Genomic DNA, 12,112 nt, shown 5'->3' with positions numbered 1-12,112 from the left:
TTCTGTGACTGCAATATTTCCCAACATTAGGTATCTAGAGAGCTTACAATGCCTTGTATATACACAGGCACAATGTCATCAAAAATGTGCATACAGATTTCACTCACCTGGTCCAGAATCAACCTCTAAATTTGCTCTCCTGATTAAAATTCACCACAAACTTGCTTCAGCCATGTCTGCCCTGGCAGCTAACACTAGCCTCTTCAGAGTGTGCCTCCTTGTTAATCCAAGGATATGCTGTCCTGCATTTTCTTGAAGTAACTTTCCTGTGGTGCTGATTACATTCTATTTTCATCTTATTTCAAGTCTCCTATTAAAAAAAAAACTCTTTTCTTATGTAATTATAGATTTTCTGTTTTCTTCCTATTTTTAACTTCAGTGCAACAGAACTATAAGTTTATCGCAGCAGTACCCATTCTTCACACCTGAACAGCTTTCCAAGGCATGCTTTGTATGAGAAGACATTATACAGAATGAATAGTAACTTGTCATCATCAACTGATGAACACAAGTGTGCCAAATCAGCAAGCAGATTATCTGATTGATTTTTAATGGTCCCTTTTACAGGTCTGTTAACTATATATTGCAAAAACATCGGCTTCTGCTGTGTTCGGTACTCAGAAGGTTAACCCTCCGAAGAGTTGGAATGGCAGCCCTGGCCTGCATGAGACTGTCCAGAAAGAAGAGCTTGCTTCAGGAACTGAGAGAACAACATGCCCTGCAGAAGGGATCCTACCCCTGCCAAGATGAGGACCAGTGGCAGTTACAAAAGGCAGTGGTAAGTACAGTGTCCAGGTAGTTTTTCTCCAGAGGTCTCATATGCTGTGATGTCTGGCATTAGAAGTAGCCGTAGAAAATGACAAAAAATAAAAATGTTCAAGTTCCAAATAGAAAGGAAAATACTCTCTGTCAAAAATGTACCCACTGCTGGCATAGGAGGTGCCCGAGAGTTCCTGTCTTAGTTTGGGCAGACATTTTAAATTCCCTAATACCTCCTTTGTCTACTGGATAGCTGTGATACGTGTTATCGTGTCTTATTTAGCTGTTTATTTTATGTGAAAATACCAATGAAAGAAGGCATGCCAACATACATAGAGGACTTCTACACAAGTTACTGCTTTTGGAGTAAAATAAACACCTACTAATTCTGCTAGGGATTGTAATACGCACTTGAATAATTCTTACTTGAGCATCCAAAGAAATTCTTCCCTCCACCAGACCTAGCAAGTCCTTCTATACTGCCATCATTTTTCATTCTTCTTTCTTCCTCCTCTGTCCATGAAATGCTCAGTATCCATTTCCCTGACCACCTTCTAAATAATCTGGCTTCTGAAGGTCAAGGAGATGGGAGAAGGTTTAATGGATTTTTAGACTTGATGTTCCCACAGTTGCTTTCAGATCTGTTTGTGACTGTAATTTTTAGGGTTAATCCATCAAGTGTTGGTTATTTACCTGTCTGCATTGGACATTTACCTAGAACACCACGGAATTTCAGATTTCAGCCTCAGAGGACACTCCTGGAGGCTGTCAGTTATAGTCTCTGCCCAACCCACTGCTGCTGCACATATGGGTTGAACCTATCCGAGACTTTGCAGCTCTGTGCTCCATGCTGTCACTGTGTAATTAGCTGAGAGATATTTTGCATCCCTCTAATTCTGATTTGCATAATAAACCCCCTAATTCTCCACTTGGAAGAGGAATAAGGAAATTCTGTCAGCTGCCATTTTCATGTTTGATACTTCTGTTAAAGTAGTTCCTCTTAGGTATGAAAATCTCAAAATCTCATTAACTTTCAGAAGAAATATAATATAAAATAATACAAATGCATACGACTGCATTCCTCTTATGTGCTTCCCACTACTCCCTCTCACTTAGCTCCCACAGGGATGTTAATTGATGCAATCACTGCATTCCCTAACAAAAATGAAATGTCTCCAGGTATTACTGTTTCTTTGGCCTCTCTCCATTACAGCCTCTTTCCAACACCAGCTCAAACCCATCTCACAAGGAAGTACCTAACAGTACACGTGTAAGATCCTTGCTGCCCAAGGAGTAGGGCCTAACTGAGGAATTGTGAAAAGTCAGAGACAAAACAATGTTACTAACAACCTCCGAAACTAGAACCTATTATAAGGAGTTAAGGAAAAGGTTAATGTACAGATACTCAGCCAGAGTTTTAGCATGCCGTGTTGTTTGAACTAAACTTAACTTTTAGCTTGGGCTAATTATAGATTGGTAGACAGTGTCATGTCTGTCTTGATTTCATATAAAATGTGAAACACTAAAGAATCCTAGCTTGGACGTGATAACATGACATTAGGTCTCTTAAAAAGAGAAATGATTTAATGAAGTTCTGGCTGTCTAAAAAAATAATCAAAAACATATGTATAAGCTATAAATGAAGACATGTCAGAATAACCCATTGTTAATAGAGAGATCGTTATTTTCGACAGATGAATATGCACAGACCAGGTTCTTTTTCTACTTGCATTTCTTATTTCCAAGAGGGCATCAAATAGGTACTGTCAAATCCCCCAGAGTAATTTAATGTTATTTAGCCTTAAATGAGAATATTAATGTAAGAAGGACATCAGCAACTCAATAGATGGCAATCTATGGAAGACTAATACACATGACGCAGACAGAACAGGTTGTGCTGGTGAGTGTATACTGTTGTGTGCTAAAGAGAGCATAGAGGGAGAGTGTGTTTAAAAAGAAGCATAGAAAATGATGGCAAGGATGGTCCAAAGACCTCAAGAGACTAGAACTCTTCAGCCTAAAACAGAGGTATCTTCTGGATTATCATAGGTTTTAAAGCTGGCATAAAATATGTGAGTAGGGAACAATTTTTCACTTGTTTCTAATAAAAGAAGAGACCTCCAAGCAAAGCTATTAGATGGCAGGTTAAAAATTAAAAAATGTGTGGATAAGCTGTAGAACTTATTACCACAGCATGCTGTATATGCCAAGAGTGCAAATGGTTTCCAAGTGCTATTAAACACGTTCATGACCTTTCCCAATATTTTTATATATATAAAAAAGAATATTCTAAGTATTAAAGCAGTAACGTTCTGAATGGGTATAGGACTTTCTTTTAAAGTGAAGTTGTTTTTCAACCTTTTTAAATGGCAGTACTATATTTTTGTCTGATTACCAGGAGTCCCACATTCTGGAAGAGGAGGAGAAGCTCGAGGAAGAAACACAACAAATCCATTTAGAATTTCACCAGCAGCTAGTCACAGAAATCCAAGAAGCTCTTCAGTTTCTTCAGCAGCATATGGAGCAGGTGATTGGGCAGACACTGCTGCAGCATGCGCGAAGGGAAGCTGGAAAAAAGAGTTCAAATGATGGACAGGACTTCAAGGTATGAAAACGTTCACTAGCGGTTTTCCAAACAGAATGAGCATTACTTTGCTGAAATGGAAAGCAATTTCATTTATGCATTACCCTACACCTAGAATTGTCAGCAAGAGACAATTACAATGTGGGCTAAAACTGAAGGTACCTTGCAAAGTGTTTACAAAGTAACAGTTACGTAGAAGTATAGTATTTTCTAGTGACTTGCTGCAGCAGCCAAAAGAGGTTTTATTAAGCCAAACCCTGGAACATAAGAAAAATTGAGAGTGTTCTTGGTGGCAGAATAACAAAAATGAGGCAGAAATTGAGGTGGCTATCTATTGATGAAGGTTTTATGGTTAATTAGTAGTATTTTTGTATTAACAGTTTAATATTAGTTCATAGATAAATAATTAAATAAAAATAAAACTTGCTTCTTAGGTTAATAAATTGTTCCAAAGTATTTGGATTTTCTGTATAATGGAAAGTTGTAGTAGAGCTGCACATATATTGATTTACTTCGCTGGTAGTCAGGTTGACAGGAAAAATGGACTATAGTGATTGAACAGGTAGGGGAATGGCCCCTTCCCAGATGGAGGTGAGGCACATCAGAAAGGTTTTACTGTAATTCTTCATGTTGAAATGTTCCATGGATAAACAGAAATACCTGTTTTCCAGCATCTCAGCCTGCCACATTTTTAAAGCACAAAATTCACAGTTTTCTGGGCACTTACAAAATTAGATTGGATCTACAGTTTTAGACAGATCAAAACTAAGTTTTGGACTTAGAAAATGAATTGTGACTTGTACTGTGTAATACAGGAGAGACTGGTAGAAGCTGCTGTAGAAAGTGTGTATGGGACCAGCGATAATATCAATAGACTGGTGCAAAACTACTATCAACAGTTAGGAAAAATCACAGAAGGCTATGAAGGGAAAAAGCTTCAACAACTGAAATCCTTACAAGGTATGTATGGTATTGACAACTATAAGATAATTCTGGGTTTTTTTTAACAGATAAATTAATGTTCTTATTACTGTGAAGATTGCTTTTTAAGATAACAGAAATCTGTTCTTTAAATTAAGCAGCGAAGCAAAATGAATGTGTAGGTCCATTTCCATCTCTGAAGGAAAAGTGTTAGAACTGTTACTGTTAATTACTTGAATTACAGTCGTAGATGCAGGACCCTGTTACTCTCTAAATTTGGGGCAGACACACACAGAGTGATGACCCAGTGTTGGAGTTTAACCATGAACTCTGGTTTACCAGGCTAAGATCAGAGATACCACCATAGTCATAACCACCAGCCGTTGATTTTCTGGTGCTGAAAACAGCAGCACAAGGCAGAAGAATTCAGAAAGCAAAGAACTGTGCAAGTTTTAGGTTGTACAGCCAATGTCTACCATGGACACTGTTCAGTAATTCATATTAATATATGCAAATAAAACGAATCAATGAATCAGATATTCATGATGGAGAGAGAGGGTATATGACAGGCACCTGCAAGCTGAATCTTTCCCTTAGAAGGGAGGAGATCTGGGTTTGCCATCCCTGCTCCTGTGTTAGAAAACTTAAAACATCATTGGCAGTACGCTTCCTCTGAGGTGACTGCTGTCAGCTTCGAGGGGTAGATTTTTGTATTCCTTGCTTTTTTTTGGCTCAGTGAAATGTTGTTGTCTCTGAAATTGAGGAAGTGTGTTAGAGGAGACACCAAAAAGCCAAGCCTGCCCATCCTGGAACACTCTGTGAGCTACTGCATTATTTCTTAACCTGTCAACCATGACCCTCTCACAGGTTGTGAAACTGCTGAAGAGGTTTATGAACGGCTGGATTTCACATAAATACAGGCAGTTTCTCCTGGAATTATTTTTAATCGCTTAGTTCTTTCAGGAGAGGAGAACAAAAGCAAGCTATGATTATTGATTTCTTTTGTAAACACATTCGCATCCCCTGGATGAAGACTGTTGGCATTAAATGAAGTTAGCAAGCTCACAAAATGGCAATAGTTAAGTATTTGAGGCACACGGAATAGATTTTTTTCCCCCCTAAAAATAGAGTTAGCAATTTTAAATAGAAGAGATTCTTTAACCACGGAAGAGAGTTTTTGAAGAGGAACAGGCATATATCCACTCAAGGCTGAGATCCAGAGATGAGTTGGTAGGAAGGATTTGTGAGCCCCAGTAGAAGCTAGATATGCTCACTGATTATAAGACAGAACCAGCCTGTTCTGCACTGCCCTGTTGTGAACATTGAAGACTTCAATATTGCAAGCTGAAGTACTAGGGTAGGGCAAAATCTGTGCAGGGATTTTTGACAGTCTGTATTTTAGACGTTGGCAGCTAGCAAGGCAGTTACATAAGTTCTCACAAAGTCCCTCTAAAGACCTCTTTAGACCTGATTCAGCCAACCACAATGCCTAAAATCCCTTTGATTTGAGTTCCTTTAAGCAGGTGTTAAAACTGAAGCCTCTTCCAGAGCACTCCTCTGATCTGAGCTGAGATGCATGTCATTTCACACTTGAATGTTCTGTTTCATCGGTGTTCTCATATTGCATTCAACTGGTCTCCCCATTAGTTTGTGAGACCTAGAATACCACTCACTAGAACCACAGACAGCCTTCTGGTGGTTGCTCATTTAGATTATTTTTTCTGATCGTTTGTGTGGATATATTACTGTTTCCGTGTATTTGTGTTCCATGTACTACCAAAAAAGACAATTACATGTCTAAGCAGAGCACATTTTCCTTTCAACTGAAAAAAAAAGAAAATCCTGCTGCAATGTAAGCCTACACACATGAGGGAGGATGAGAGTATTTATGTTGGTAATAAAAGCAGGAGTGTTTAAATTTGGTGGCCAAAGAGAAACCCAGCTGAAAATCACAGATTAAATAAACTGCTACAGTGAAAAAATCCTGCAGACCTACATGTGCATGCTTCAGCTCAGCTGAGATTTTCAGTATTGACAGATAACTACTTCAGCTTTGTTGGTGCTTTTTACATTGGCCATGAGCACTGCCATCTAATAAGGGACTTTGATGCTTTAGTACATGTAAATCCTTTAAACTAAGTCCAAATTTGTGGTGCAGAATCCCACTCCTTTCTCAGTTCAGCTGCTGTATTGGCTCCAGAAGCATTTAAATTTCTCTCTGTGATTCTTAACAGCCTGGAGCTCTGCTCTGGGGCACAGCCAGGACACACTAAGCCTTGCCAGCCAGCCAACTGCTTTTCATCCAAGCTCAGCAGGAGGCAGAACATCTATGTTTCTTCCATTTCAGAAGGGGCTGATCTCTTAGGTGATCTCCAAGCATGATTAGCACACTGAGAGTGTGATCCTCCTCACCACACCACATACTCTCATAACTTCTCTCTCACTAAAACACAAGATGGAAGAAACAGTGTTGGCAAGAAAGCCACTACATGATAGCCCTGGGGTTAGAATGGCCACATAGGATATTTCTTATGCACTTCATTCAGTGATACCTAAATGGGAGTAGGTACCATAATTCTGGGTTTCTCTGTCCCAGTGATTGTGCTTAATGTCAGGCTAGAGGATTTTGCTTCTTTGGGCATCCCTTGGCTTAGTAAAATTTATGGTGTGTCTGGCACAGCCACAGGAAAAAAAGGTGGATAATAGCTCCTCTTGCCCAGACGTCACAGCCCAGCCCAGCCCAGCCTAGAATACATTCAGTAACTGCTCCCTGATGGTGCCCTTGGTAGGAGAGGTGCCTGTCAGCCTCTCTGAGCATTCAGAAGTGGTCTGATGCTCCCCAAATGAATGTTACGTACCCTATTCTGTTATACACCCAAAGCACCAAGTTACTTGCAGAGCATGAGCATACACAAGAGTACCCAGAATGCTTCGCTGTCAAATGAGGGGACATCCAGTGAAGTTAGGCATTCCCAGAACTACATGGCTTCCAAGCGGAGGTTTTCTTTATATTGCATTTTTTGTTGAGATACTACAGTTCTTGCTTAAGATATCAAGGTCTTTTCATAAAAATTCCGCTTTGAATTTCATGCTAATCAGTTAGACTAGTGGGAGAAGTAGGTAAGAACAGAACTTCAGTGACATTACCATCTCAGCTAAATGATGCACAAACTGTTGTCTGTGCAACAGATCATAGTGGCAGAGCAAGTGTGTAAGAAGTACTTGATATCCCTAAGGAGCAGTAACTTTGGAAAGACTACCTAGAACCGGGATTAATGTGTGCTGATGCAAAACATAAATTGTAAGATTGCTACAACTCAGAGTTTGTAATTTTGAGCAGAAGATTTTACAAAAACATTATTTCAGCAGAAAGAGGGGAAAGGAACAGAGTTAAGAAGAAACAAGAGAATGAACTGGCATTGGAAGAAAAACAGACCAAAGGCCTGCTGAACGTATCATCCACAGTCCATCAAAGGTAAGAGCAGGCAACAGCACTGCTGACTGTATTTAAATGTCGTGAGTGTTTGCAGATCTTTATAAATATCTAGCTGAATAAATGTCTTGGGTTTGCATTTTAGATTTGTCTTTGATGGAGAAGAAATATCTGTTGCCAAATTACGTCTAACCTTTGATCTCAGAGCATTACTTTCTTATTAAATAAACTTTTTGATACTCATTAATTACAGGCTGGAAAAACTATACATAGACAGTTTGAAAAGAGAGAATGAAAAACAATGCCAAAACATATGCCAAATCTTAAAAGAAACTTGACATAAATATAGGATGGGAACCGATTCTGTCTAATTCATAATGTTTCATGCTTTCTGCTTTGAACATGAAAAGTGTTTGTTAGTTTGCTGTTGAGTAAACATATACCATAATGAAGAGAAAATGTTTGAAGCATAAATAATACTCAAAATGGCAAGAAAATTCCAGTGAATGCCTTGGACAATCAAGATTACTTGCACTAAATTTGGAGTGGAATCCCTCAAATGTTAATTAAATAAAGATCATATTTAATTCATTACTGATTTTATGAAACTTAGAGTCCAGACACAAAGCCCTGCAATTTCAAAGGAGTAAGTTGTCATAAAAAGCTGTACAACTTGGCATGCAAATGATACATTTTTGTAATCATTTAATTTCTTTACTCTTGGTTTATTATCCAGAACAAGAAAGCATCTGCAATTTTGATATTGTAAAGAAGTTAATTATTTTAGACATTCTGTCACTTCCAAATTGAAAGAAATCATTGCCTGCTTTCTGTTTTTCATCCTTGTTTGAACTAGTACAGAAGTGGATCCATGTAATAAAGGGCTTCATAAAAGATCTGTTAGTTATTCATTGTCAAGTTTATAATTTATTCTGCCATATAAATTCACTTCTACCCATTGTCTCAGTTTTTTCTCCCATAATCTATTCTAGTGTCTTAAAAGAAAATGCAATCAAATTGGCCTTCATGCAAGCAGAAATGTGGTACTGAAAAATGTAACTGTTCAGTATCTAAGCTAGTGTCATAACCATTAGTAATCAACTCCATTTTCCTATTGTTGTTTTGATTTCCTTTACAGTCAGATCCCAGTCCTGTGTAAATTAATAACAAAATTTTCATTAATTTGTCTTAACTCCTATTAAACTCAACAGAGGTCGTTTTATTTCCTTTTGCCCTTGGTGCAGGGTTAGGAGTGTGAGTTCAAAAAGCGAATTTTGAAAGCTAACCTTCTGTAAGCATTGACCATTACAAAAGTGACTTAATTATGTGTAGATGTCAGAAACAGTTTGTCTTATCTCCTTCCCTGAGGAATGTGATGGGTGATTGATGATAGCATTTCTTCAAGGTAGACCAGGCAAGAGAACAGAAGAAATACAGATTCAGCAAAGCTGCAGCCATTCAGGTTCTACTGTGTTAATATTAATCTTTAAACCACAAAATAAAGCAAGTGAAGAATATAGTTGTCAATGCTCCCAGTTGCCAGGTGTTGAATTACGATGTTTCTGGCTCAGTCTCAGTCTAGTACTGAAGAGCCCTGTGAATGAAATACCTATTTCTTAATCCCTTGTCCTCACACCTGATCTTCTAACAGCTTGTATCTTTGGCAAGCAGACAGTGCAGCTGACTTTAGAAACATACAATGGTTTTGAAAGCAGACTTCAACATTAGAGCTGAACTACAGCTCCCAAGGTCCAGGCATGGACAGCCCGAAGTTCTGCTGCAATTCCTACCTCCAAAAGGAGTTTGTATCCCATGGAGAGCCAAGGCAGGTTATTGTAATAAGTAAATCCATCTAAAAATCTACTGCAAAATTTTTTGTCCCAGCAGAAGCTGGATAGGCCAGAATTGTTAACATTGTCTACAAAACCTTGTAAATATACTTTGCCAGGATTGTATTCCTCCTTTGAACTGAACAACATCAGTACTTTTAAATTTCTTTTGACCAGGATTGTGCTGCAGCAGCAGAAGGTTTTGGCTCAGTTTGAACTGCAGCAGCAAATTCGTCTGAAGTCTCTGAAACAGAAGCTGCTGGGATTGCATCACCTAGAAACTGAGTTGGAGAATCAGCTAAGGGTAAATCAGGGTAAAATGACTCATGGATCTGAAGCAGTCCGTTGCAAAACATCGGACAGGTTGTAAGGATCTCTTTGATGTCCTAGTTGTCATAACCATTAGTAATCAACTCCATTTTCCTATTGTTGTTTTGATTTCCTTTGCAGTCAAATCCCAGTCCTGTGTAAATTAATAACGAAATTTTCATTAATTTGTCTTAACTCCTATTAAACTCAAGATGTGCTAAGATTCACCACTGTCTTCCAGGAAATGCTTCCCTGATGCTAGCCATATTGTTTCCTGTGTTTCTGCAGTGACATACATCTTTTTTGTCATGCCACATGTAGAATAACATAACCCAGAATCAAGCTGTGTTGTGTTAACTGACTTCTGGTTTATCCTTGCGTGCAGGAAGCAGAGCAGGACTTTGTGAGTGAGTTGGCTGTGCTGACCCGAGTTCCAGTGGCTGTGAAGAAGCAGCCTTCCAAAAGGAGCAAGCCAGCAGGTTCGTACAGTCCTGAACTGTTTAAAAAAACCCGCATCATTCAACATATCAGCGTGTATTTTGCAATATAATACAGTGGAGTTTCAGGAGAGATTTTTTGTCGATGCCATTTCCATAATCGGGATGTAGAAACATAAGGCAACCTTCCAAGGTCACCCAGCTCACCAGAGTAGCTGGGTGTCACCATTCCTCACGCCAGAGCAGTCCTTTGGCCAATAGATCTCATTGTGTCCACTGAGGTAGGCTTTGCCTTGCTCAAACCAAAATTATTTTTCTTGTCTTTGTCATGTTTTCTAGAAATAACTCTGTTCACCTCAACTGCTAAGTCTTTGGGAGGACAGCAAAGCTGAATCACCCAGCTTTCATTCTCATGGTAGAATGGAAGAATCACCTTCCCACACACATGCTCAAAAGTTAAAATATTACTGAATCAGGAAACTTGAAATATTTATATGAATTTACTGCAGTTTTAACAAATTAGACTAATCATTATTCAAGAGATACTTAGGGACAAATTGTCAGAATAGCAGCTGTGTTTCCTGATCCCCATTTGGAGCAGAGCGTGCAAATTCTCATCCTGTGAACCATGCAATCCTTCTGTCATTATCAGAACGAAACATTTGGCATTACGTCTGAAAGGTGCTGAAAGCTGAGATTGGGCATCCAAAAGGGAAAAGCAGATGATTCACCTGGACATCTATGAAGTCTGTCTCCCCTGTCAGTTGTTTCTCAAGCATGCAGAGCTGTTTGCCCTGGTAGGCACTGTGACCCCAGGGACACACATGGAAGCTTAGCTCAGGGCCCTAAACCCAGTGACTTTTTAACATCAGATTGTTCTGATTCAAATCACATAAGATTATGAATAGGCTTTTATTCTGTTTGCTGGTAGTAAAAAGCCATTTTTAATTGCTTGTGAAGAAAATATATGATAGGGCTTTCAACTGTTGCATTTCATGGAAACTAGTGTCCAGCAAGTGTGAAAGTTCAAGGTCTGCTCTGTGAGAACTAACCAATGGTAAAAACCCCAATATGCTAGGCTAATGTAAAGTGGGATGATGTCCTTGAAATAATAACATGTATGAAGTAGAGTGTAGGTTTTTGCTTTAGGTTGATCAAAACCAAACAATCTGTACTGTGATTCTTTTTTTTTTTTTTAATCCACATATATTTGACAATTCAGGGGAAAAAACAAACTCGGAAAGGAAGACCTTTCAGTCACCAGAATCAGCAGACAAAGATGATTCTCATGAGAATATTCAAGAGCTCCCTGGACTGACTTCTGGCTTATGCAGGTACAGTAGAGGCTAAAAGACTTGTATGTGAAAAGCTATAAAAAGGAGTACAAAATCTACTTCATAAGCAGGTGTGTCCATCGAACCCAAACTGTGCTGCCTACACTAGCTGAGCTTCTTCCTTAGAGTTTGCTTGTCTGTGCTGCTGTGTATTTAATAAATAACTTGATTTTTAGGTAGAGAAATGAGAAATACTGTTTCCAAATTTCCTTTAATTATTTTTTTTAAAACCTGAGTCACAGACTGTATAAATCAGCAGAGACAAGTGAATCCAATGGAACTAGGCTGACATGTAGCAACCAAAATATGGTCTGTGGTATTTAGGCTTTCAACTTCCACCTTTATTTCAGGAACAAAGGCAAGCGCCAGTCTTTGGCTGATGAGGGTAGCAGCTCTAACAATGATTTTCTTGATAGATGTTTCAGTTGGCTTATGCTGGGGTGCTAACTAGAGGAGAAGAAATGGCTACAAACCTGAAAGATGCCAGCTGATTACTACGGGCAGAT

General features: G+C 38.8%; 1 protein-coding gene across 9 annotated transcripts in view; it reads left to right on the top strand.

The window, feature by feature from the left end:
* The window catches only part of EVC (EvC ciliary complex subunit 1), an 81,037-nt gene that overhangs the window by 41,122 nt on the left and 27,803 nt on the right, over positions 1 to 12,112 (top strand). For 8 of the 9 annotated variants that reach the window (XM_040593846.1, XM_040593842.1, XM_040593825.1 and 5 more), the window contains 7 exons: positions 568 to 778; positions 3,158 to 3,364; positions 4,159 to 4,303; positions 7,631 to 7,739; positions 9,704 to 9,830; positions 10,221 to 10,314; positions 11,495 to 11,606. In XM_040593846.1, the coding sequence (XP_040449780.1) occupies positions 568 to 778; positions 3,158 to 3,364; positions 4,159 to 4,303; positions 7,631 to 7,739; positions 9,704 to 9,830; positions 10,221 to 10,314; positions 11,495 to 11,606 (1,005 nt within the window). The remainder of the gene's footprint in view (positions 1 to 567; positions 779 to 3,157; positions 3,365 to 4,158; positions 4,304 to 7,630; positions 7,740 to 9,703; positions 9,831 to 10,220; positions 10,315 to 11,494; positions 11,607 to 12,112) is intronic. The other variant, XM_040593834.1, reaches the window with a different exon arrangement.

This window comes from Falco naumanni, chromosome 1 (genome assembly GCF_017639655.2).
Source record: "Falco naumanni isolate bFalNau1 chromosome 1, bFalNau1.pat, whole genome shotgun sequence".
Classification (NCBI taxonomy): domain Eukaryota; kingdom Metazoa; phylum Chordata; class Aves; order Falconiformes; family Falconidae; genus Falco; species Falco naumanni.
This window is presented reverse-complemented; position numbering and strand designations above follow the sequence as displayed.